The sequence below is a fragment of the Felis catus genome, chromosome B4 (assembly GCF_018350175.1).
Source record: "Felis catus isolate Fca126 chromosome B4, F.catus_Fca126_mat1.0, whole genome shotgun sequence".
NCBI classification, from domain to species: domain Eukaryota; kingdom Metazoa; phylum Chordata; class Mammalia; order Carnivora; family Felidae; genus Felis; species Felis catus.
In genome coordinates this window covers 58,522,016-58,549,218 of record NC_058374.1, presented here as the reverse complement: position 1 = coordinate 58,549,218, position 27,203 = coordinate 58,522,016, and the positions used below count along the sequence as shown (strand labels likewise).

At 37.4% G+C, this 27,203-nt stretch overlaps 1 protein-coding gene across 8 annotated transcripts in view; it reads left to right on the top strand.

Moving 5' to 3' along the window:
- DNAI7 (dynein axonemal intermediate chain 7) overlaps positions 1–27,203 on the top strand; it is an 81,680-nt gene that overhangs the window by 1,639 nt on the left and 52,838 nt on the right. For 5 of the 8 annotated variants that reach the window (XM_045061556.1, XM_023256851.2, XM_023256852.2 and 2 more), the window contains exon 2: positions 2,190–2,207. The exons of the other annotated variants lie outside the window; for them this stretch is intronic. In XM_045061556.1, the coding sequence (XP_044917491.1) occupies positions 2,190–2,207 (18 nt within the window). The remainder of the gene's footprint in view (positions 1–2,189; positions 2,208–27,203) is intronic. 8 annotated transcript variants of the gene reach the window in all.

The following is a 27,203-nucleotide window of genomic DNA, read 5'->3' as shown; positions in this document are numbered from 1 at the left end:
ATATCAACAACAACCCTAGTTCCAAATAAACTAAAATTTGGAGGTACTGGGAGATAGGACTTCAACATATGAATTTTGTGGGGATGCAGTTCAGTCCTTAATATCTACTGAATCATAATGCGGAAGGGAAAGTGAGTGTGTACACTTTTACTGAAGGAATATGCATTTTTTAAACAAGCATCCAGGTGACTTTTATGCCCTCTGAACTTTGAGAACTACAGTTGACCCCTGAATAACAATGGTCCACTTTGAATTGCGGGAATCCACTTATAGGCAGATTTTTTCTGATAAATACAGCACTGTTAATGTATCTTTTCTTATGATTTCCTTAATATTTCTTTTCTCTAGCTTATTTTGTTGTAAGAATACAGTATGTATAAACATAATACACAAAATATGTGTTAACTGACTATATGTTATCAGTAAGTCTTCTAGTCAACAATAGGCTATTAGTAGTTAAGTTTTGGGGGAGTCATAAGTTACATGTGGATTTTTGACGACATAGAGGTCAGCACCCCTAACCCGTGTGTTGTTCAAGGGTCAACTGTACTATACTACATAATTGTCATAGACTATGAGTCTCGAGTTCTCTCTTGTCCAGCAAGAGAGCGGACACAGAATTGAATATGAGAAAGGCTAATGTCCAGGGGGAGACAAGAGCCCTGAACAGGGGTTTGTCTCCGTATTTATTGAGCGCACAAGATTTTACACGTGTGGTGAACGTGAAGAAGACAATCAGATAATAATCATTAACTTGTGTGATTAAGAAGCAAAGGGTCTGGGGGGCGGGGGGCAAGTGGAGTGTGTGATCAAAGCACAATAGTGTATTGGTGTCAGATGGAAAGTAATTTCCTGCAGGTGATATAACAAGTTACTCGTGATCCATTACGATATCTCACTAGCTAACCTTGGTGCTTTTGCCCTATGGTGGTGGCTTTCCTCCCTAAGCTTTTTTCTAACCCATTTATGTAAGTAGAACCTATTTCCCCACACATAATGCTCTTTTTATTATTTGTAGGAGGGGTTAGGATAAGTACTAATTCCAACCCTGCTTCATATTAAAAGCACTAGTAAGAGATGGTAATTTGCCCATTTTAAAATATGGCTACTTGAGAACAGGAGCAATATTGTTTGCATATTCTGCTGTATAGTAGTTATTTCAAGATGAAAGTGTGTTAACTATGAATTGATAGTAAGTATAATAGATATAGAACCCAACTGTAAAAATTATATGAGAGCAAAAGCTCTACTATTCTTCTTTATATCCTCTGGTGTCCCAGAGCACCTTGTGTGCAAATCAGATCTTAAATATCTGCTGAATGAATTAATGAAATATGTGTACTTTTCAAGAAGATAAAATCTGCTTCATGTGAATTTCAACATTTATATTTAATACAGTGATAATCTTACAGCTTGAACCAATAATTTCTCCTGTATAAGTCTTCAGATGTGGAAAGTGTATGATCTTTTAGTCACATGATCTCCTACCGATTCCTTATCAGAAACTTAATGGACACATGAGCCTAATCAGGAAATTACAAGTAGTGTTATTGAATCACTTGTAATAATAATGCCAGTGGTAAATATTTATTGAAATACTGTGCTTTCCAAAATAATTTCCAAAGAATAGATCTGCATTAAGACACATTGCTGAACAGAATCATTTTATCATAGATTAGCTTGCTTTAAATAACTGATTTTCTTTCTATAAACTTAGCAATCTAATCACAGAAAGATAATTTGTTTATGAAATCATTTCCACACTTTCAAATTTGACATCAGTACCAGTACTTAATCATTATTGTTCTTTTGAACCGTTTAAACTAGCACTTTCTGACTGCTACTCTGTATAGGTTTAGGTCCCATCATTCTGCATAGATTATGGAGTGATTGTCATAAGAAAGAATGTAAGATTTAAAGAGTATAATTTTAAAAAGATGCTTCAGTGGATGAACTACTTTAGTTTTTCCTAGACCTGCTTGTAGTTTTGTCTAAATTCTTTTTAAAAAGACTTCATTTGGAGATAATTTTAGATTTACATTAAAGTTGCAAAGATGGTACAGAGAGTTTCCTTATGCTTTTTATCTGGCTTCTCCTAATTTTCGCGTTTTACATAATCTTGGTACTTTTGTTAAAAATATCTGAGTTTTTAAAAAATTTATCAATCCTTTTGTTTTTCCGACTTTCAGGGTCCCAAAGCAAAAAAGGTAGGTAGAAATTATTTTCTCAAAATAGATAGTCTTGTAAACACTGACGTTGTATGAACAGACATTTTAAACGTTTTCTAGTTAGTTTTATTATGGTTTATAGGGTTTACTAAGCTTACTTTGTAGATATTAATGCTATTTAAATCATGGATAATCCTTTACAAAACAGGAAGTATTTCACATTTGATATAAAAAGATATTCCTAGTTACACAAAGACTTAAAAATAGTCTTTAGTTTTTACATGTACCTAGATTTGGGGCTTTTTATTAGTTGTGCTCTAGAAAATGTTAGGTTCAGAACCCCTTTTCTTTCTTCCAGATAAACGCAAAAATTTAGTTACAAAACTTTAAAAGTGGACCCTAAGGTAATAGGTCTTTAAGGGAATTGTATAGTAATGCATACTTGATTTTCTTTTGTACTTTGTAGAAATTTAATTTAATTTAATTTAATTTAATTTAATTTAATTTAATTCAAGAAATTGAATTTAATTAGGGATGCCTAGGATGCCTTTTTCTTTTTTCATTGAGTAGATTTTAACTTTATTTTTATTTTTATTTTTATTTTGAGAGAGACAGAGACAGTGTGAGTGGGGGAGGGGCACAGAGGGAGGGAGAGAGAGAATCCCAAGCAGGCTCTGTGCTGTCAGCCCAGAGCCCCATGTGGGGTGAGCTGTTCAAGGTCAGGAGCATGTCATTTATTTTTATGTTCATAGCGTTTAGCTCAGTGCCTGGCACATAGTAGACATTGAATCAATATTTGTCTAATGAATATGTGAAACCCCATGTACCCTGCCACCATTTAAAAACACCTCAGGCTTTGACTATTTAAAGGCAATGCTTATCTAAATGTATGTATTCATTATTTACACTATTAAACATTGCTTCAAGACATACTGTTGAGTGCCTCTGTGTTTACTTCTCTCAGTCCCTTGGACTCACTACCAACCTGGTATTGTTGTAAGGGCTATGGATATAACTGAACAAAATTTATGAAGGCTCAGGACACATTCTCATGGAAATATTCTGGAGGACTACAATTATTTGTATGTGGGTCTATAATAGTTTATTGGTTTGTGTGGATTTTCATTTTTGGCTTTAGATTGTGAAATTTTAGAGGCATTGTTTTCAATGTGAAAACTCATTGTTCCAAATGATTTGGTGCTTAATTGTGTATGCATGGATGCTACATAAATACTTCTATATTCTTTTATTCAGAGTGTTGTATCCCTTAGAGAATCGTGATAGTAAGCCTGTGAAATTTGAGACCAAACGTAAGGAGTAAATCTCTCCCTTTTTATTTATTCCATTCTTAAAGATTGTGGTTGGGGATGAATTGAGTCTGTAAGTATAGTTAAGAAAACATTGAAAGATATATTTTATTCTCTCTGATTTGTCACAGATTTTTTTAAGGGAAAAGTAATATATGCACATGGTACAAAATTAAAATAGCATAAAAACCAGAAAATTTCCTCTTACTCAAGACTAGAAAAACTATTGCATGTCGTTTCATTAAATTGTCTTAGCATTGAGAAGTACACACACATCCTTTTCTCCCCACAGATGGGAGTATCCTGCAGCTTCTCTTTATCACTTAATGAGACTGTATTTAATATATTCTAGGATACTCATCTTTTTACACTTTACTAAAATTGAGATGTATCTATATCATCTTACAGTCATCGTAGTCTTGGATTGACATCCATTTCTTCCAGAGAGGATGTTTGCTTCTGTCAGTCACATGGGCTTACTCACAACCTGATACTACTTTTAAATTCTCTGCTTGTGAGTTTTTGGACCACACTAATGGTATGAGTCAGACAGCAAATTCACATGAACTGGCTTGTGGCCTAAATTTTCAGGGATTTTTTTTTTTCTCTTTCTATTCATTTTCAGGATTGAGATCTGTAAGTTTTCTTGCTGTATCTTTCTGTGTTGTGAGTTCATTTCTCTTTACTCATATCCGGCTTTATACAGGCATCTCCTGTTAGACTTCCATGTTGGGCATTCCCTTTTTTGGTAGTAATTTAAAGGTACATTACATCTAATGGCATCATAGTTTGGATAGAATAAGTATGTCTTTGGAAACTTTTTCTTTCAGCACATTGAGATAATGCCACTTCTCACAGCTGCATCATGTTTCATTGAAAGCATGTACTCTGATTTTTATGTTGTTTATTTGTTATTTGTTTGTTGTTTATGTTATTTTTTGCTACCACAAACAAGGTAGGAATGAAGATCTTGTATTTAAGGCCTTGCAGAAATATGGAAGAATACTTATTTCATTGATTTAGCAGTGTTGTAGACATTAAGAGAACAGGAGCAAGAGAGAGTCCCTGATCTCATGAAGCTTACATTCTTTTTTTATGCAGCTTTATTGAGATATGATTGACATATAACATTGTGTAAGTTTAAGGCATACAACATAACGATTTGATATACTTATATATTATGAAATTATTACCAAACTAAGGTTAATTACACATCCATCACCTCATGTAATTACCAGCGTGTGTGTGTGTGTGTGTGTGTGTGTGATGAAAACATTTAAGACCGACTGTCTTAATTTGTCTCAGATACACAATACAGTATTTTTAACTATAGTCAGCATGCTATACAGTAGATCTCCAGAATTTATTCATCTTATAACTAGAAATTTATACTCTTTGACAGATATTTGCCCATTTCCCCCATGGCCTAGCCCCTGGAAGTCACCAATTTATTCTATTTCTACAGAATACATAGCTTTCTATAGAATATATAGCTTTTTTAGATTCCACATGCAAGGGAGATCATGTGGTGATTATCTCTGACTTCCTTCACTTAGCATAATGCCCTCATTTCTCTATGTTGTCACAAATAGCAAAATTTTCTCCTTTTTATGGCTGAATAATATTCCATTTACATATATTTATCCATTCATCTGTGGATGGATACTTAGCTTGTTTCCATGTCTTGCTATGCACATGGGGGTGCAGATATCTTTTTAGATAGTAGTTTCATTTTCCGAAGTTTACATTCTGTCTGGGGAGGAGAATTGAAGAAATAATATAATATTGGGGCACTTGGGTGACTCAGTGGGTTAAGTGTCTGACTTCTGCTCAGGTCATGATCTCATGGTTCATGAATTTGCGTCCCGTGTTGGGCTCTGTGCTGACGTCTCAGAGCCTGGAGCCTGCTTCGGATTCTGTGTCTCCCCCTCTCTCTGCCCTTCCCTCAACTCCCTCTCTGTCTTTCTCTCTCTCACTCAAAAATAAACATTTCAAAAAAAAGAAGGAAAAAAATAATATAGTATCAAATAGCATTGAAAATACAGAAAACAAAGAAAGGGGTCAGTGAGAAATGTGGGGTAGGGGATAATGGTGATGCTATTTCATACAGGATGTTAAGGAAATTAAGTAGAGACCTAGAAGAAGCAAGGGAGTTGCTTAATTAGTAATAGTTATCTAGGGGATAAGCATTCTAGAAAGAAGAGACACATATTGCAAAAATAGCCAAGTAGACCATAGTGAAATGTTTGGGTTTTATTCTGAGAATGGTGGATAGCCTGGGAAAGTTGTAGGCAGAAGAGTGACATGGTCTGATTTACATTTTTAAAAGGTGAGAGGAAAATTCACTGTAGGGAAGCAAGAGTAGAAGCAGGAGGACCAGTTATGAAGCTATTGCAGCAGTCTAGATTAGAAGTTTTTCACTGAAATTAACCACTTATACACGTAAAAAGTACTCTCCGAGATACACAAAGGTTTTCTAAGGATGCTAGGACACAGATAGTTTTATGGAAATCAATTTCCAGATCATCAACTTCCATATTTCCCCCTTTCCTGGGGAAAAAAAAAATCTGTCTTGAAGTCCTGACTTTTCACAATTACCCTTTTGCTTTACAAAACAAAACATATCCAAATCTTAGCGGTTCACTGCGCCAGGGCCTGGACTATGAAACTGAGGGACAAATCAGATATGGATGTTGGTAAAACTCTCTCTAATCAAGTTACCAAGGGACATTTTGTCTTTTGTGGCAAAATGTGGCATCAGAGGTATTGAGATATTCTGGATTTCTTATACATTGTTATCTTGAATTGTGGAACTGATAATAATTTTTAGTGACAATACCCATGAGATTATTGTGATATGATGATGCTAAAAACCCTCTCACAATGTAATTTATTTACTTATTTATTGATTTTTAACGTTTTATGTTATTTTTTGAGAGACAGAGTGAGGGCAGGGGAGGGGCAGAAAGAGAGGGAGACACAGAATCCAAAGCAGGCTCCAGGCTTGGAGCTGTCAGCACAGAGCCTGATAACGGGGCTTGAACCCACAGATGTGAGATCATGACCTGAGCCGAAGTTGGATGCCCACCCAACTGAGCCACATAGGTGCCTCTGTAATTTATGGATAAAACATCCAGACCCCAAAAATAATATTAATTTTTTTAATGAAGAGAAATTAAAGGTATCAACAAAAATGTAAATAAGCTTAATATTTTTACATAGACCCTAAAGATGCTTGTGAAACTTTACATAAATTAGAATTATCTGTTGAAAAAGCTAGGAAAATTGTACAAGAGTACAGAAAAGGTACACTGTTAAAAGATCTATCACTGCATTTATATCAGTATTTTTTTTTTCAGAAACCACTGTACTTCATAGAATACATGAAGTAGCAGAAGACATTAATTAGATAGTAGGGGAGAATTGCAATGCAGATTGATGAATGCATAGATGATTCCAGTTGTTCCCAGCTAATAATTACGACTGTTCTTCCAGTAAAGAAAATAGCATTAATAATGAAATTTTGATATTTGAATTCTTTTTAATAATACAACTTTAGTAGTACAACAATTAAAAAAAAGATATTTCACAGGACTTAGAATAGTTTTATTTGAATTTATTTTATTTTAATAGGTTAAGAATGGTGCCTGAGTACCACCAGCTGTAGAACTATGAATAATGGGCAAAGGTGGGGATGGGGGGGACTTAGTGTTCACATCTGTACTTTAAATCCTATTTTAATTTTAGAACGCTATACATATGTTCCCCAAATTACAGTGGTTCTACTTGTGATTTTTCAACTTTATGATGGTATAAAAGTGATACATATTCAGTAGAAACCATTCTTCGAATTTTGCTCTTTTCTTGCACTAGTGATAAGTGGCACAATACTCTCTCATTCTGGGTAGCAGCAGTGAGACACGGCTCCCAGCCAGCCACATGATCATAAGGTTAAACAACCAAAGCATTTATAACCATTCTGTACCCATACTCCCATTCTGTTTTTCACTTTCGGTACAATATGCAATGCATAACATGAGATACTCAACACTTTATTATAAAATAGGCTTTGTGTTAGATGATTTTGTCCAATTGTAGGCCAATGTAAGTATTCTAAGCACTTTTAAGGTAGGCTAGGCTAAACTCTGATGTTTGGTAGGTTAGGTGTACTAAATGCATTTTTGACTTAACCATATTTTCAACTTAAAATGCATTGACCAAGATGTAACCCTATCTCAAGGAAGATCTGTATTCACAAACAGGCTCAGGTTGCCTAAAATTTGAGTCCTGGTTTCTATGGAATGTTCAGTGTTGACCCTAAAATATAAATGGTGTTAAGTTCAGAACATTAAAATTATAGCTTTTGAAAACAATGTGTGAGGAAATCAATTCATACCTGGCTCATTATAAAACATAAGGTAGCTTGTCATGGTGATGTGTATTAACACATTTATTTGTACTGAAAAATGAAGTCAGACTGAATGTGATAGGAAGTAATTGTGATACGGCCCATTGCCTTAACTTTGAAGGCCAGGTTTTGCTAATTAGGTAAATAGATTTTTAAAAAATACTTTGAGTGAAATCTGCAGTTGTAAAGTTTCAATCAATTTAAAGGAAGTGCTAAGAAAAAGTAATTTTATCAAAAATATTATTTTGGTTTTTTCATTTCTAGTAATATTGGGCTTAAGTTTTTTTGGATAAAATTTTCTGCTAAAAACAATAAATGCTGACTAAAATATGTACATATAGATCAAAACTACCATCTTTAAAGCAAGTAATATTTGATAAGATAGTAAGAAATTATCAGGAGAAAACCTAAACAACCAAAGAAGTAAGGGGGAAGCACTTAAAACTGTTTTTATCATGAGGGCATTTGCAGAACTGAGCAAAACTTGAGCTCTGGTCTTAACAGCAGCAGTGGAAGCCAAAGACAATGGGATGGTCTTCAAGGTGCTGAAAGTAAATAAATGCCAACTTAGAATTCTGTATGAGCTCAAATCGTTTTCAGAAATAAAGGTGAAATAAAAATATTTTCTCAGGCAAAAACTGAGTTTGCCACCTGCAAAACACATTATATGTGTAAGGTATAAAACAATAATCAAAATAACATGTAGGTTTAAAAAATAAGATACAGGACAACAAACTGGACCCAAAATTTTTATCAGTTGCTGAATAAGTAAACAAAATGCCATATATCCATACAATGAAATCAGCCATAAAGTGGTAGTATTGATACATACCACAGCATGGATGAACTCTGAAAACATTATGTTAAGTGACAGAAGCCAGTCACAAAACACCTCAAACTGTAAGGTTCAAGTTATATAAAATGTCCAGAATAGGCAAATCTATAGAGAAAGTAGATTAGTAGTTTCCTTGAGCTGGGGGGGTTGAGAGAAAATGGGAAGGGATGACTGCTAATGGCTATGGGATTTCTTTTTTGAGGAGTGATGAAGACTGATTAAGGTGGTGGTTGTACAACTCTGAATACACTAAAAGCCACTGAATTGTACACTTTAAATGGATGAATTGTATGGTATGTGAATTATATCTGTTATAATTACTGTTATAAAAAGATACATGACAGCAATAACATATAATCTAGGTAGGAGGAGTATAAATTAAGATGTGCTAAAGTCCTTGTACTGTTTGGTAGTAGGATAAATATATTCTTTTTTTTTTAAGTTTGTTTAGTTTAATTTAGTTTAGGGAAAGAAAGAGACAGAGTACAAGCAGGAGAGGGCAGAGAGTGAGAGAGACAGAGCAGACTCCAGGCTCTGAGCTATCCACACAGAGCCTGATGCGGGGCTCAAACCATGAACTGTGAGATCATGACCTGAGCTAAAGCTGGACGTTCAACCAACTGAGCCACCCAGGTGCCCCTTAAGTTTATTTTTGAGAGGAGAGAGAGTATGTGAGCAAGGGGAGTGGGCAGAGAGAGAGGGAGAGAGAGAATCCCAAGCAGGCTCTGTGCTGTCAGCACAGAACCTGATGCAGGGATGGAACCCACGAACTGTGAGATCATGACCTGAGCTGAAATCAAGAGTTGGACTCTTGGGGCACCTGGGTGGCTCGGTCAGTTAAGCATCCAACTTCGGCTCAGGTCATGATGTCACAGTTCGAGCCCTGTGTCGGGCTCTGTGCTGACAGCTCAGAGCCTGGAGCCTGCTTTGGATTCTGTGTCTCCCTCTCTCTGCCCCTCCCCTGCTCACACTCTGTCTCTCTCTCTTTCAAAAATTAATAATAATAATAATAATAATAAAAAAGTTGGACACTTCATCAACTGAGTCAGCCAGGTGCCCCTAAATGTATTCTTATATTTGGTATATATGTTGACTTTCTAGGACAGTCACTGAAATGATATAAACAGATATATAACTATCAAATTAGTAAAGGGAAAATAGTATATTGACCCCCCCCCAAAAAGAAATCCATCGAAAAGGTGTCAAGAAAGAATACAAGAAGAAGGCACAACACCCCAAAATCAAAAATCAAAAGGGGAAGATTGCCAGATTGGATAAAAAATAAACTCCAACAGTAATCTTTTAATAAACACCATCTAAAGAATAAAGATACAGAAAAGTTTAAGATGATGGAAAAAGATATGCTATGCAAATACTAGAAAAATGAAAGCTGATATTGCTATATTAATATTAGACACAATAGATTTTTTAAACCAAAATTCTAGAAATGAAGAGGGCCATTTTGTAATGATAAAGATTTGACTAACCAAGAAAATATAATTTGTATATAAGTTTGTATATATACAAATATATAATTGAAATATGTAATTCACGAATTCAGAGATCAGCAGAAATAGACAAGTCCACAATCATAGTGGAAGATTTCCTCTTTCAGTAACTGATAGAACAACTATTAAAAAATAAGGATTTAGATGGGGCGCCTGGGTGGCGCAGTCGGTTAAGCGTCTGACTTCAGCCAGGTCACGATCTCACGGTCCGTGAGTTCGAGCCCCGCATCAGGCTCTGGGCTGATGGCTCAGAGCCTGGAGCCTGTTTCTGATTCTGTGTCTCCCTCTCTCTCTGCCCCTCCCCCGTTCATGCTCTGTCTCTCTCTGTCCCCAAAATAAACGTTGAAAAAAAAATTAAAAAAAAAATAAGGATTTAGAAGATTGGAACAACATGATGAACAAATCTAATGAAGTAAACATTTAGAACACTGCACTCAACAACTAGAGAATTTTAAACACATTTTTGCACAAAATTGGCAATGTACTGTGACATAAACATATTCTCAGAGTTCAAAAGATTGAAACAGTTCAGAGCATGTATTATAACCTCAATGAAATTAAGCTTTAAAGAAATCAAATCAGTTATAAACAGGAAGATCCAATATGCTGGGAATTCTTAAAACTTTCTAGTGGGTCAAGAAGTAAGATAATGGAAGTCAGAAGATACAAGTCAATGATAAGGAAAATACTTGAAAATTTGTTGAATGTATCTAAAGCAATACTTACAGAAAAATGTATAGCCCTAAATACTTGCAGAAGAAGAAAAAAGACTGAAACATTAAGCATCATCTCAAGAAGTAACAAAAGAAGGGGCGTCTGGGTGGCTCAGTCGGTTAAGCGTCCAACTTGGGCTCTGGCCATGATCTCATGGTTTGTGAGTTTGAGCCTCCCGTCGGTATCTGTGCTCAGAGCCTGGAGCCTGTCTTCGGATTCTGTGTCTCCCTCTCTGTCCTTCCCCTGCTCGCACTGTCTCCCCCCCCCCCACACCCCTCCTCCCCCCCATCTCTCTCTCTGTCTCTCAAAAATAAAATAAAACATAAAAAAAAAAGTAACAAAAGGAAAATTCAAAGTAAGGAGGGAGGGGAATAATAAAGATCTAGAAAAATTAATGAAATAGAAGACATACAATGAAGAGAATCAACCTCATATCCTTCAGGTCCTCAAAGAAATGTTACCTTCTCCTTGAGGCCCATCCTAACCACTCTGTTTGAAATTGTAATTCATCCCTTCTCTAACTATGCCTGCAGTCTGGAGCCCCTTTGTTTTCCTCCATAGCACTTTCATCCTCTAAAATGTTTTATAACTTATTTTCAAATTTTATTTATTGTTTTTGTCTTTCTCTTCCTATTTGAATATAAGCTCATAAGTACAAAAGATTTTTGTCTGTTTACTGGTATATCTCAAATGCCCATCACATGTTATATTCTCAATATTTCTTAAAATAATTGAATGAACAGGCCACAACTTATTTCTTTGAAAATGCTGATAAAATAGACAATCCGCTGGTAAATTTTATCAAGAAGAACGAAAGGCATAAATAATGAATATTAGGAATGAAAAGGGAAATATGACTTTAATAATAAATTACATTATTTGAATAGCTTTATGTGTCAGTAAGTTAGAAAATTTAGATGAATTCGACAAGTAGCCAGGAAAAAAAAAAAAACTTAAACTGTATCATAAGTAGAAAACCTAAGTAGTCCTATAATCATTTGAAAAGTTACATCAGTGGTTAAAAATCTTCCCAGAAAGAAAATTCTAAGTCTACAAGTGTTTGTTAGCTAGTTCTTCATTCAAAGATAAGTAATTTCATTTTTATACAAATTCTTCTAGAGTATAAAGAAAGAGGTAGCACTCCTAATTCATTTTTAGTTACCTGGGTATCCTGAGAATAGTATGAGAAAGGAAAATTGAAGCCCATTCATGAGCTTAAGTACAAAATTTCTAAAGAAAAGGTTAGGAAGCTCAATCTGGAAGTATATAGAGTGATAATAAGTTATAACCCAATTCAGTTTATCTCCAGAAGGCAGAATTGGTTTAACATAGGAAATTAAATGAGTGGAATCAGATTAGTTGGAAATTCAATTACTATACATTACCGTTTAATATGTTAAAGGGCACTTCCTTAGCCTGATAAAGGTATTGAGGGGAAAAAAAAAAACTAAAAACTAAATCCAACTACTAGAGAAACAAAAGCACTGAAACTAACAAACATTGATTTGTATAATGATTATGGGAGTATAAGTTGAAATACTTTGGAAAGGTCATCTTCAATAAGGTTGAAAATGCACATATCGACCAGTTTTACTCCGAACTATACACTGTAGAGAAACTCTTGCAAATGGACACCAGGATGCACACACTTGAAGGTTTATAGCAGCATCATTTATGATGGTAACAAGTTAGAAACCATCCAATATCTATCAGTATAAAAATGAGTTACTATTCAGCAGTGAAAATATATAGCTAGAGCTATATCAGTCAACATGGATGAATCTTACAAGCCGTAACACGTATCCAAAGATCTAAAACATACAAAAGGACAACTATTGTATTATTATACTTATGTGAAATATCTAGAGTAGTCAAATTCAGAGACAAAGTGGAATGGTGGTTGTCAGGGGCTAGGGTCACAGGAGGAAGGGGAGTTAATGTTTGATGGATACAGAGTAACAGTTTGTAACATTAAAAAAGTTCTGGAAATGGGTGGTAGTGATGGTTGTACAACAGTGTAAATGTATTTAATACCACTGACCTGCACATTTAAAAATGGTTAGAATTGTAAACTTTATTATATGTATACTTTAATAAGTAAATTATAATCGTATACATAAAGTATAATTGGATTTATATAAAGTTCAAAAATAAGCAAACTATATTGTTCAGGAATAAATATATGTGTAATAAAACTTTAAAGAAAAAACAAGATAGGAGCACCTTGGTGGATCAGTCAGTAAAGTATCTGACTCTTGATTTCGGCTCAGGTCATGATCTCATGGTTCGTGAGTATGAGTTCTGCATCTGGCTCTACACTGACAGTGTGGAACCTACTTGGGATATTCTCTCTCTCTCTCTCTCTCTCTCTCTCTGTCTCTCTGTCTCTCTGTCTCTCTCTCTGTCTCTGCCCCTCCCCTCCTCATGCATGCATTCTCTCAAAATAAATGAATAAATTTTTTAAAAATTAAAGGGAAAAAATGACAATCTTAACAAATGTCAATGATTATCTCTAGGTGCTCTTTTTTTGGTAAGTCAATGTAATTTTTGATATCTGATATGGGAAGGATGCAAAGAACTGCATGAGATAGCTGTTACAAACCTGTTTTCCACTGGCTTTTAAATATAAATCAGATTTCTAATTTCTTCTATTTGTAAAAAGTAGAATCCATCTGAATCCTTGTTTAATTCAGCAATAGCTAATATCTATCCATGGATCATGAGCAATTTCATGTTTGCTTACCAAAATTTGTAATATAATATGCTGCTTGGTTCATTTGTATACTGAAAATAATTATGAGATTAAATCCAGAGCAAATTTTTTATTACCCGGAAACTTAGAGGCAAGGAATTAAATATTTAAATTTTTTTTTTATATATGAAATTTATTGTCAAATTGGTTTCCATACAACTCCAGTGCTCATCCCAAAAGATGCCCTCCTCAATACCCATCACCCACCCTCTCCTCCCTCCCACCCCCCATCAACCCTCAGTTTGTTCTCAGTTTTTAACAGTCTCTTATGCTTTGGCTGTCTCCCACTCTAACCTCTTTTTTTTTTTTTTTCCTTCCCCTCCCCCATGGGTTCCTGTTAAGTTTCTCAGGATCCACATAAGAGTGAAACCATATGGTATCTGTCTTTCTCTGTATGGCTTATTTCACTTAGCATCACACTCTCCAGTTCCATCCACGTTGCTACAAAGGGCCATATTTCATTTTTTCTCATTGCCACGTAGTACTCCATTGTGTATATAAACCACAATTTCTTTATCCATTCATCAGTTGATGGACATTTAGGCTCTTTCCATAATTTGGCTATTGTTGAGAGTGCTGCTATGAACACTGGGGTACAAGTGCCCCTATGCATCAGTACTCCTGTATCCCTTGGGTAAATTCCTAGCAGTGCTATTGCTGGGTCATAGGGTAGGTCTATTTTTAATTTTCTGAGGAACCTCCACACTGCTTTCCAGAGTGGCTGCACCAGTTTGCATTCCCACCAACAGTGCAAGAGGGTTCTCCTTTCTCCACATCCTCTCCAGCATCTATAGTCTCCTGATTTGTTCATTTTGGCCACTCTGACTGGCGTGAGGTGATACCTGAGTGTGGTTTTGATTTGTATTTCCCTGATAAGGAGCGACGCTGAACATCTTTTCATGTGCCTGTTGGCCTTCCGGATGTCTTCTTTAGAGAAGTGTCTATTCATGTTTTCTGCCCATTTCTTCACTGGGTTATTTGTTTTTCGGGTGTGGAGTTTGGTGAGCTCTTTATAGATTTTGGATACCAGCCCTTTGTCCGATATGTCATTTGCAAATATCTTTTCCCATTCCGTTGGTTGCCTTTTAGTTTTGTTGGTTGTTTCCTTTGCTGTGCAGAAGCTTTTTATCTTCATAAGGTCCCAGTAATTCACTTTTGCTTTTAATTCCCTTGCCTTTGGGGATGTGTCGTGTAAGAGATTGCTACGGCTGAGGTCAGAGAGGTCTTTTCCTGCTTTCTCCTCTAAGGTTTTGATGGTTTCCTGTCTCACATTCAGGTCCTTTATCCATTTTGAGTTTATTTTTGTGAATGGTGTGAGAAAGTGGTCTAGTTTCAACCTTCTGCATGTTGCTGTCCAGTTCTCCCAGCACCATTTGTTAAAGAGACTGTCTTTTTTCCATTGGATGTTCTTTCCTGCTTTGTCAAAGATTAGTTGGCCATACGTTTGTGGGTCTAGTTCTGGGGTTTCTATCCTATTCCATTGGTCTATGTGTCTGTTTTTGTGCCAATACCATGCTGTCTTGATGATGACAGCTTTGTAGTAGAGGGTAAAGTCTGGGATTGTGATGCCTCCTGCTTTGGTCTTCTTCTTCAAAATTACTTTGGCTATTCGGGGCCTTTTGTGGTTCCATATGAATTTTAGGATTGCTTGTTGTAGTTTCGAGAAGAATGCTGGTGCAATTTTGATTGGGATTGCATTGAATGTGTAGATAGCTTTGGGTAGTATTGACATTTTGACAATATTTATTCTTCCAATCCATGAGCAGGGAATGTCTTTCCATTTCTTTAAATCTTCTTCAATTACCTTCATAAGCTTTCTATAGTTTTCAGCATACAGATCCTTTACATCTTTGGTTAGATTTATTCCTAGGTATTTTATGCTTCTTGGTGCAATTGTGAATGGGATCAGTTTCTTTATTTGTCTTTCTGTTGCTTCATTGTTAGTGTATAAGAATGCAACTGATTTCTGTACATAGATTTTGTATCCTGCAACTTTGCTGAATTCATGTATCAGTTCTAGCAGACTTTTGGTGGAGTCTATCGGATTTTCCATGTATAATATCATGTCATCTGCAAAAAGCGAAAGCTTGACTTCATCTTTGCCAATTTTGATGCCTTTGATTTCCTTTTGTTGTCTGATTGCTGATGCTAGAACTTCCAGCACTATGTTAAACAGCAGCGGTGAGAGTGGGCATCCCTGTCGTGTTCCTGATCTCAAGGAAAAAGCTCTCAGTTTTTCCCCGTTGAGGATGATGTTAGCTGTGGGCTTTTAATAAATGGCTTTTATGATCTTTAAGTATGTTCCTTCTATCCCGACTCTCTCAATGGTTTTTATTAAGAAAGGGTGCTGGATTTTGTCAAAGGCCTTTTCTGCATCGATTGACAGGATCATATGGTTCTTCTCTTTTTTTTTGTTAATATGATGTATCACGTTGATTGATTTGCAAATGTTGAACCAGCCCTGCATCCCAGGAATGAATCCCACTTGATCATGGTGAATAATTCTTTTTATATGCCGTTGAATTCGATTTGCTAGTGTCTTATTGAGAATTTTTGCATCCATATTCATCAGGGATATTGGCCTGTAGTTCTCTTTTTTTACTGGGTCTCTGTCTGGTTTAGGAATCAAAGTAATACTGGCTTCATAGAATGAGTCTGGAAGTTTTCCTTCCCTCTCTATTTCTTGGAATAGCTTGAGAAGGATAGGTATTATCTCTGCTTTAAACATCTGGTAGAACTCCCCTGGGAAGCCATCTGGTCCTGGACTCTTATTTGTTGGGAGATTTTTGATAACCGATTCAACTTCTTCGCTGGTTATGGGTCTGTTCAAGCTTTCTATTTCCTCCTGAGTGAGTTTTGGAAGAGTGTGGGTGTTCAGGAATTTGTCCATTTCTTCCAGGTTGTCCAGTTTGTTGGCATATAGTTTTTCATAGTATTCCCTGATAATTGTTTGTATTTCTGAGGGATTGGTTGTAATAATTCCATTTTCATTCATGATTTTATCTATTTGGGTCATCTCCCTTTTCTTTTTGAGAAGCCTGGCTAAAGGTTTGTCAATTTTGTTTATTTTTTCAAAAAACCAACTCTTGGTTTCGTTGATCTGCTCTACAGTTTTTTTAGATTCTATATTGTTTATTTCTGCTCTGATCTTTATTATTTTTCTTCTTCTGCTGGGTTTGGGCTGTCTTTGCTGTTCTGCTTCTATTTCCTTTAGGTATGCTGTTAGATTTTGTATTTGGGATTTTTCTTGTTTCTTGAGATAGGCCTGGATTGCAATGTATTTTCCTCTCAGGACTGCCTTCGCTGCGTCCCAAAGCATTTGGATTGTTGTATTTTCATTTTCGTTTGTTTCCATATATTTTTGAATTTCTTCTCTAATTGCCTGGTTGACCAATTCATTCTTTACTAGGGTGTTCTTTAACCTCCATGCTTTTGGAGGTTTTCCAGACTTTTCCTGTGGTTGATTTCAAGCTTCATAGCATTGTGGTCTGAAAGTATGCATGGTATAATTTCAATTCTTGTGAACTTATGAAGGGCTGTTTTGTGACCCAGTATATGATCTATCTTGGAGAATGTTCCATGTGCACTCGAGAAGAAAGTATATTCTGTTGCTTTGGGATGCAAAGTTCTAAATATATCTGTCAAGTCCATCTGATCCAATGTCTCATTCAGGGCCCTTGTTTCTTTATTGACCATGTGTCTAGATTATCTATCCATTGTTGTAAGTTGGGTGTTAAAGTCCCCTGCAATTACCACATTCTTATCAATAAGGTTGCTTATGTTTATGAGTAATTGTTTTATATATTTGGGGGCTCCGGTATTCGGCGCAAAGACATTTATAATTGTTAGCTCTTCCTGGTGGATAGACCCTGTAAGTATTATGTAATGTCCTTCTTCATCTCTTGTTACAGCCTTTAATTTAAAGTCTAGTTTGTCTGATATAAGTATGGCTACTCCAGCTTTCTTTTGGCTTCCAGTCGCATGATAAATAGTTCTCCATCCCCTCACTCTCAATCTAAAGGTGTCCTCAGGTCTAAAATGAGTCTCTTATAGACAGCAAATAGATGGGTCTTGTTTTTTTATCCATTCTGATACCCTATGTCTTTTGGTTGGCGCATTTAATCCATTTACATTCAGTGTTATTATAGAAAGATACGGGTTGAGAGTCATTGTGATGTCTGTATGTTTTATGCTTGTAGTGATGTCTCTGGTGCTTTGTCTCACAGGGTCCCCCTTAGGATCTCTTGTAGGGCTGGTTTAGTGGTGACAAATTCCTTCAGTTTTTGTTTGTTTGGGAAGACCTTTATCTCTCCTTCTATTCTAAATGACAGACTTGCTGGGTAAAGGATTCTCGGCTGCATATTTTTTCTGTCTAGCACCCTGAAAATCTCGTGCCAATTCTTTCTGGCCTGCCAAGTTTCAAAAGAGAGATCAGTCACGAGTCTTATAGGTCTCCCTTTATATGTGAGGGCACGTTTACCCCTTGTTGCTTTCAGAATTTTCTCTTTATCCTTGTATATTGCCAGTTTCACTATGATATGTCATGCAGAAGATCGATTCAAGTTACGTCTGAAGGGAGTTCTCTGTGCCTCTTGGATTTCAATGCCTTTTTCCTTCCCCAGTTCAGGGAAGTTCTCAGCTATTATTTCTTCAAGTACCCCTTCAGCACCTTTCCCTCTCTCTTCCTCCTCTGGGATACCAATTATGCATATATTATTTCTTTTTAGTGTATCACTTAGTTCTCTAATTTTCCCCTCATACTCCTGGATTTTTTTATCTCTCTTTTTCTCAGCTTCCTCTTTTTCCATAACTTCTGGTTCACCTATTCTCTCCTCTGCCTCTTCAATCTGAGCCGTGGTGGTTTCCATTTTGTTTTGCATTTCATTTAAAGCATTTTTCAGCTCCTCGTGACTGTTCCTTAGTCCCTTGATCTCTGTAGCAAGAGATTCTCTGCTGTCCTGTATACTGTTTTCAAGCCCAGCGATTCATTTTATGACTATTATTCTAAATTCACTTTCTGTTATATTATTTAAATCCTTTTTGATCAGCTCATTAGCTGTTGTTATTTCCTGGAGATTCTTCTGAGGGGAATTTTTCCGCTTGGTCATTTTGGATAGTCCCTGGCGTGGTGAGGACCTGCAGGGCACTTCTCCTGTGCTGTGGTGTATAACTGGAGTTGGTGGGCGGGGCCGCAGTCAGACCTGATGTCTGCCCCCAGCCCACCGCTGGGGCCACAGTCAGACTGGTGTGTGACTTCTCTTCCCCTCTCCTAGGGGCAGGATTCACTGTGGGGTGGCGTGGCCTGTCTGGGCTACTTGCACACTGCCAGGCTTGTGATGCTGGAGATCTGGCGTATTAGCTGGGGTGGGTAGGCAAGGTGCATGGGGGCAGGAGGGGAGGCTTAGCTCGCTTCTCCTTAGGTGATCCACTTCAGGAGGAGCCCTGTGGCAGCGGGAGGGAGTCAGATCTGCTGCCAGAGGTTTTGCTCCGCAGAAGCGCAGAGTTGGGTGTTTGTGCGGAGCGAGCAAGTTCCCTGGCAGGAACTGGTTCTCTTTGGGATTTTGGCTGGGGGATGGGCGGGGGAGATGGCGCTGGCGAGCGCCTTTGTTCCCCGCCAAACTGAGCTCTGTCCTCCGGGGGCTCAGCAGCTCTCCCTCCCTTTGTCCTCCAGTCTTCCCACTTTCCGAGCAGAGCTGTTAACTTATGACCTCCCAGACGCTAAGTCGCGCTTGCTGTCAGAACACAGTCCGTCAGGCCCCTCCGCTTTTGCCAGCCAGACTCGAGGGCTCTGCTTGGCCGGCGAGCCGCCCCTGCGCCCCGGCTCCCTCCCGCCAGTCCATGGAGCGCGCACCGCCTGGCCGCCCTTCCTACCCTCTTCCGTGGGCCACTCGTCTGCACTTGGCTCCGGCGACTCCGTTCTGCTAATCCTCTCGCGGTTTTCTGGGTTATTTAGGCAGGTGTAGGTGGAATCTAAGTGATCAGCAGGATGCGCGGTGAGCCCAGCGTCCTCCTACGCCGCCATCTTCCGTCACTCTTAAAATTTTTGTACATACTTTTGTAACAGATAAATACGATCAACAAAAGTTTTTCAAGTATATTACATTAGGATAAGGTTCTGTGAGAGAAGTCGAATGAAATATGAGGTCAAAGAGAAAAAGGATTAAAGTTTTTATTAAAGAATCTTGTTCATATTTTAAAAAATAGATGATATTGGCTATTCAATCACTATGATATGTAGATTGTATTGGGTGTATTTTATATAGTGATGAATATATTTTAGAAAGAGATGTAAAAGTTTTATTTTATACTGGAAAATACGTTTGTAGCTATTTAAACTTATGATGAAAAGTTTTCAATGCCAAGTTAAAAATGTGTGAAGGGGAGTAGTTGGCTTTTCAAAAAAATTTAAAATTTAAAATTAAAAAAAGTTTTAAATGATTTTAAAAGTTACTGACTAGCCATAGCTGAAGCTGAAGGAGAAGCCAGAAAAGAAGTCTGCAGAGGAGGGACCTATGAGAGAAGAAGCAAAATCAGACAGTTGTAACCTAAAGGCCTCACGAAAAAAAATAATTCAAGAAGGAAGAAGACTTGGTCAAATGATGATGACAGATGGGTAAAATGAGGGCTGAAAATTGACCATTAGCATTGGAAACATGGCAATCTTGATTCCTTGACAAGAGAGGTTTTAATAGAGAAATAGAAATGAAAGCCTGACTGGAGTGGTCCATGAAGAAAATGGGAAAGTGGAAGCAGTTAGGCAAGTCTTCTTTAGGTCGTCTCATACAAAGGGTAACAAAATTGGAGCAGAAGATGGAAAGGGATGTGAAATCTAGGGAGGGAGAAATTTATGAATAACTAGAGGTATTAATTACAGGAGCCAAGTCTTATTAAATAGGCAATAAAGGATAAGATCCAGTGTAACATCGGCAGGTTCAGCCTTAAATAGCAGAAGTATGTTACATTAGATCATAAACCATAATGGGAGGGAAGGCAGACAAAGCTAGGTACAAAGATTTGGGCGTGGAACCGAGATTATTCCAGAGTTTCTGGTGATATGAGAGAGAAGGTCAACAGCCGAGAGCAGGAAAGAGGAGAGTATTTTGCAGGTTTGAAGAGTGAGGGGAATGAAATAGTAGTAGGAATACTGGATGGTACAAAGTCTGTTTAAAATTTGTGTTAATAAATTTGCACACTTAAAAAAAATAAATTTGCACTCATGTATTTTTCTCTGGCAAGTTTCAGCTGCTTATATTACTAATGCATAATAAATGGGAGAATTGAGTTTCACTAGAACTAAGAATTTGCCAGCGGAGCTTCTCAGAGGGACAGAGAAATAGGGGAGGTGGAAATATATAAAGTAGTGATTATGTGATGAGCTGTGAAATCTAACCTGGGTAAAGAAGTGAAGGTATGAGGGGGTTGATAAACAAGGAAGACGTGATAGGGCTAATGGATTGGAGATTCCAGTGGAGCATTCTGCAGTGGGTGAGCCAAAAAGAGAAGATAGTCATCCAAAAGTCTGTATATTCCAAGGATTAACCATTCTATTGATTGCTAAATTTAGATAGTCCTCTTTTCTTCCTATACTTTCCTTTAGGGAAAATGGAGGGGAGGTGGTTACCACCAAGATAGTTCTCAAACTTGTATTCTGTAGCCCTGATCTGTTTGCTAATCCTCAGTTCCCCAAGTTCAGTGTCTGTAAACATTGCCTGGATGCCCTACTAGCACTTCATATTAATCATATTCAAACTCCTTTCAACAGTGTTTCTTTCAAATTTGCTTGTTCTAGACTACAGTTTTTCTTTTTGACTCTTCTTTAACTCATTCCTCTCCTTGTCTCCAGTTTTAGTTATATCAAATAAGTTAGTTGATATAATATTTATTGGACCCATTCTCCTATCAGTATTTACAGTCATGACTTTAGTTTTAGTAACTGCTGTTAATAGTCACTCAAATGGTATCTTCTTCATAATCATTTTTTCCTAATACAAGGTTAGTTTTTTAAAATTGTATTTTTTTTAATATATGAAATTTATCGTCAAATTGTTTTCCATACAACACCCAGTGCTCATCCCAAAAGATGCCCTCTTCAATACCCATCACCCACCCTCCCTTCCCTCCCACCCCCCATCAGCCCTCAGTTTGTTCTCAGTTTTTAAGAGTCTCTTAGCTTTCGCTCTCTCCCACTCTGACCTCTCTTTTTTTTTTCCTTCCCCTCCCCCATGGGTTCCTGTTAAGTTTCTCAGGATCCACCTAAGAGTGAAACATATGGTATCTATCTTTCTCTGTATGGCTTATTTCACTTAGCATCACACTCTCCAGTTCCATCCACGTTGCTACAAAGGGCCATATTTCATTCTTTCTCATTGCCATGTAGTACTCCATTGTGTATATAAACCACAATTTCTTTATCCATTCATCAGTTGATGAACATTTAGGCTCTTTCCATAATTTGGCTATTGTTGAGAGTGCTGCTATAAACATTGGGGTACAAGTGCCCCTATGCATCAGTACTCCTGTATCCCTTGGGTAAATTCCTAGCAGTGCTATTGCTGGGTCATAGAGTAGGTCTATTTTTAATTTTTTGAGGAACCTCCACACTGTTTTCCAGAGCGGTTGCACCAGTTTGCATTCCCACCAACAGTGCAAGAGGGTTCCCGTTTCTCCACATCCTCTCCAGCATCTATAGTCTCCTGATTTGTTCATTTTGGCCACTCTGACTGGCGTGAGGTGATATCTGAGTGTGGTTTTCATTTGTATTTCCCTGATGAGGAGCGACGTTGAGCATCTTTTCATGTGCCTGTTGGCCATCCGGATGTCTTCTTTAGGGAAGTGTCTATTCATGTTTTCTGCCCATTTCTTCACTGGATTGTTTTTCGGGTGTGGAGTTTGGTGAGCTCTTTGTAGATTTTGGATACTAGCCCTTTGTCCGATATGTCATTTGCAAATATCTTTTCCCATTCCGTTGGTTGCCTTTTAGTTTTGTTGGTTGTTTCCTTTGCTGTGCAGAAGCTTTTTATCTTCATGAGGTCCCAGTAGTTCATTTTTGCTTTTAATTCCCTTGCCTTTGGGGATGTGTCAAGTAAGAAATTGCTACGGGTGAGGTCAGAGAGGTCTTTTCCTGTTTTCTCCTCTAGGGTTTTGATGGTTTTGTATCTCACATTCAGGTCCTTTATCCATTTTGAGTTTATTTTTGTGAATGGTGTGAGAAAGTGGTCTAGTTTCAATCTTCTGCATGTTGCTGTCCAGTTCTCCCAACACCATTTGTTAAAGAGACTGTCTTTTTTCCATTGGATGTTCTTTCCTGCTTTGTCAAAGATTAGTTGGCCATACTTTTGTGGGTCTAGTTCTGGGGTTTCTATTCTATTCCATTGGTCTATGTGTCTGTTTTTGTGCCAATACCATGCTGTCTTGATGATTACAACTTTGTAGTAGAGGCTGAAGTCTGGGATTGTGATGCCTCCTGCTTTGGTCTTCTTCTTCAAAATTACGTTGGCTATTCGGGGCCTTTTGTGGTTCCATAGAAATTTTAGGATTGCTTGTTCTAGCTTCGAGAAGAGTGATGATGCAATTTTGATTGGGATTGCATTGAATGTGTAGATAGCTTTGGGTAGTATTGACATTTTGACAATATTTATTCTTCCATCCCATGAGCACGGAATGATTTTCCATTTCTTTATATCTTCTTCAATTTCCTTCATAAGCTTTCTATAGTTTTCAGCATACAGATCCTTTACATCTTTGGTTAGATTTATTCCTAGGTATTTTCTGCTTCTTGGTGCAATTGTGAATGGGATCAGTTTCTTTATTTGTCTTTCTGTTGCTTCATTATCAGTGTATAAGAATGCAACTGATTTCTGTACATTGATTTTGTATCCTGTGCCTTTGCTGAATTCATGTATCAGTTCTAGCAGACTTTTGGTGGAGTCTACCAGGTTTTCCATGTATAATATCATGTCATCTGCAAAAAGTGAAAGCTTGACTTCATCTTTGCCAATTTTGATGCCTTTGATTTCCTTTTGTTGTCTGATTGCTGATGCTAGAACTTGCAACACTGTGTTAAACAACAGCGGTGAGAGTGGACATCCCTGTCGTGTTCCTGATCTCAGGGAAAAAGCTCTCAGTTTTTCCCCATTGAGGATGATGTTAGCTGTGGGCTTTTCGTAAATGGCTTTTATGATGTTTAAGTATGTTCCTTCTATCCCGGCTTTCTCGAGGGTTTTTATTAAGAAAGGATGGTGTATTTTGTCAAATGCTTTTTCTGCATCGATTGACAGGATCATATGGTTCTTATCTTTTTTTTTATTAATGTGATGTATCATGTTGATTGATTTGCTAATGTTGAACCGGCCCTGCATTCCAGGAATGAATCCCACTTCATCATGGTGAATAATTCTTTTTATATACTGTTGAATTCGATTTGCTAGTGTCTTATTGAGAATTTTTGCATCCATATTCATCAGGGCTATTGGCCTGTAGTTCTCTTTTTTTACTGGGTCTCTGTCTGGTTTAGGAATCAAAGTAATGCTGGCTTCATAGAATGAGTCTGGAAGTTTTCCTTCCGTTTCTATTTTTTGGAATAGCTTGAGAAGGATAGGTATTATCTTTGCTTTATTTTTTTTTTTAACATTTATTTATTTTTGAGACAGAGAGAGAGCATGAACAGGGGAGGGTCAGAGAAAGAGGGAGACACAGAATCTGAAACAGTCTCCAGTCTGAGCTGCCAGCACAGAGCCTGATGCGGGGCTCGAACCCACGGACCGTGAAATCATGACCTGAGCCGAAGTGGGACACTTAACCTACTGAGCCACCCGGGCGCCCCTATTATCTCTGCTTTAAACGTCTGGTAGAACTCCCCTGGGAAGCCATCTTGTTCTGGACTCTTATTTTTTGGGAGGTTTTTGATAACAGATTCAATTTCTTCGCTGGTTATGAGTCTGTTCAAGCTTTCTATTTCCTCCTGTTTGAGTTTTGGAAGTGTGTGGGTGTTTAGGAATTTGTCCATTTCTTCCAGGTTGTCCAGTTTGTTGGCATATAGTTTTTCATAGTATTCCCTGATAATTGCTTGTATTTCTGAGGGATTGGTTGTAATAATTCCATTTTCATTCATGATTTTATGTATTTGGGTCATCTCCCTTTTCTTTTTGAGAAGCCTGGCTAGAGGTTCATCCTTTCTGTTTATTTTTTCAAAAAACCAACTCTTGGTTTCATTGATCTGCTCTACAGTTTTTTTTTAGATTCTATATTGTTTATTTCTGCTCTGATCTTTATTATTTCTCTTCTTCTGCTGGGTTTGGGCTGTCTTTGCTGTTCTGCTTCTATTTCCTTTAGGTATGCTGTTAGATTTTGTATTGGGGATTTTTCTTGTTTCTTGAGATAGGCCTGGATTGCAATGTATTTTCCTCTCAGGACTGCTTTGCTGCATCCCAAAGCTTTTGGATTGTTGTGTATTCATTTTTGTTTGTTTCCGTATATTTTTTAATTTCTTCTCTAATTGCCAGGTTGACCAATTCATTCTTTACTAGGGTGTTCTTTAACCTCCATGCTTTTGGAGGTTTTCCAGACTTTTTCCTGTGGTTGATACCAAGTTTCATAGCATTGTGATCTGAAAATGTGCATGGTATGATCTCAGTTCTTTTATACTTATGAAGGGCTGTTTTGTGACCCAGTATGTGATCTATCTTGGAGAATGTTCCATGTGCACTCAAAAAGAAAGTATATTCTGGTGCTTTGGGATGCAGAGTTCTAAATATATCTGTCAAGTCCATCTGATCCAATGCATCATTCAGGGCCCTTGTTTCCTTATTGACCGTGTGTCTAGATGATCTATCCATTGTTGTAAGTTGGGTGTTAAAGTCCCCTGCAATTACCACATTCTTATCAATAAGGTTGCTTATGTTTGTAATTGTTTTATATATTTGGGGGCTCCTGTATTCGGTGCATAGACATTTATAATTGTTAGCTCTTCCTGATGGATAGACCCTGTAATTATTATATATATATTATATATATATATATAATATATATATAATATATGTATATATATATATATACATATATTATTATATATGAGAAGATGCCCTTCTTCATCTCTTGTTGCAGCCTTTAATTTAAAGTCTAGTTTGTCTGATGTAAGTATGGCTACTCCAGCTCTCTTTTGACTTCCAGTAGCATGATAAATAGTTTTCCATCCCCTCACTTTCAATCTGAAGGTGTCCTCAGGTCTAAAATGAGTCTCTTGTAGACAGCAAATAAATGGGTCTTGTTTTTTTATCCATTCTGATACCCTATGTCTTTTGGTTGCCACATTTAGTCCATTTACGTTCAGTGTTATTATAGAAAGATATGGGTTTAAAGTCATTGTGATGTCCATAGGTTTCATGCTTGTAGCGATGTCTCTGGTACTTTGTCTCACAGGATCCCCTTTAGGATCTCTTGTAGGGCTGGTTTGGTGGTGATGAATTCCTTCAGCTTTTGTTTGTTTGGGAAGACCTTTATCTCTACTTATATTCTAAACGACAGATTTGCTGGATAAAGGATTCTCAGCTGCATATTTTTTCTGTTCATCACATTGACGATTTCCTGCCATTCCTTTCTGGCCTGCCAAGTTTCAAAAGAGAGATCAGTCACGAGTCTTATCGGTCTCCCTTTATATGTTAGAGCACGTTTATCCCTAGCTGCTTTCACAATTTTCTCTTTATCCTTGTATTTTGCCAGTTTCAGTATGATATGTCATGCAGAAGGTCGATTCAAGTTACGTCTGAAGGGAGTTCTCTGTGCCTCTTGGATTTCAATGCCTTTTTCCTTCCCCAGATCAGGGAAGTTCTCAGCTATTATTTCTTCAAGTACCCCTTCAGCACCTTTCCCTCTCTCTTCCTCCTCTGGAATACCAATTATGCGTAGATTTACTAGTGCATCACTTAGTTCTTTAATTTTCCCCTCATACTCCTGGACTTTTTAATCTCTCTTTTTCTCAGCTTCCTCTTTTTCCATAATTTTATCTTCCAATTCACCTGTTCTCTCCTCTGCCTCTTCAATCCGAGCTGTGGTTGTCTCCATTTTATTTTGTAGCTCATTTATAGCATTTTTTAGCTCCTCCTGGCTGTTCCTTAGTCCCTTGATGTCTGTAGCAATAGATTCTCTGCTGTCCTCTATACTCTTTTCAAGCCCAGCAATTAATTTTATGACTATTATTCTAAATTCACTTTCTGTTATATTGTTTAAGTCCTTTTTGATCAGTTTGTTAGCTGTCATTATTTCCTGGAGATTCTTTTGAGGGGAATTCTTCCGTTTCATCATTTTGGATAGTTCATGATGTGGTAGGGAACTACAGGGCACTTCCCCTGTGCTGTCTTGAATAACTCGCGTTGGTGGGCGGAGCCGCAGTCAGACCTGATGTCTGCCCCCAGCCCACCGCTGGGGCCACAGTCAGACTGGTGTGAACCTTCTCTTCCCCTCTCCTAGGGGCGGGATTCACTTTGGGGTGGTGTGGCTGTCTGGGCTACTTGCAC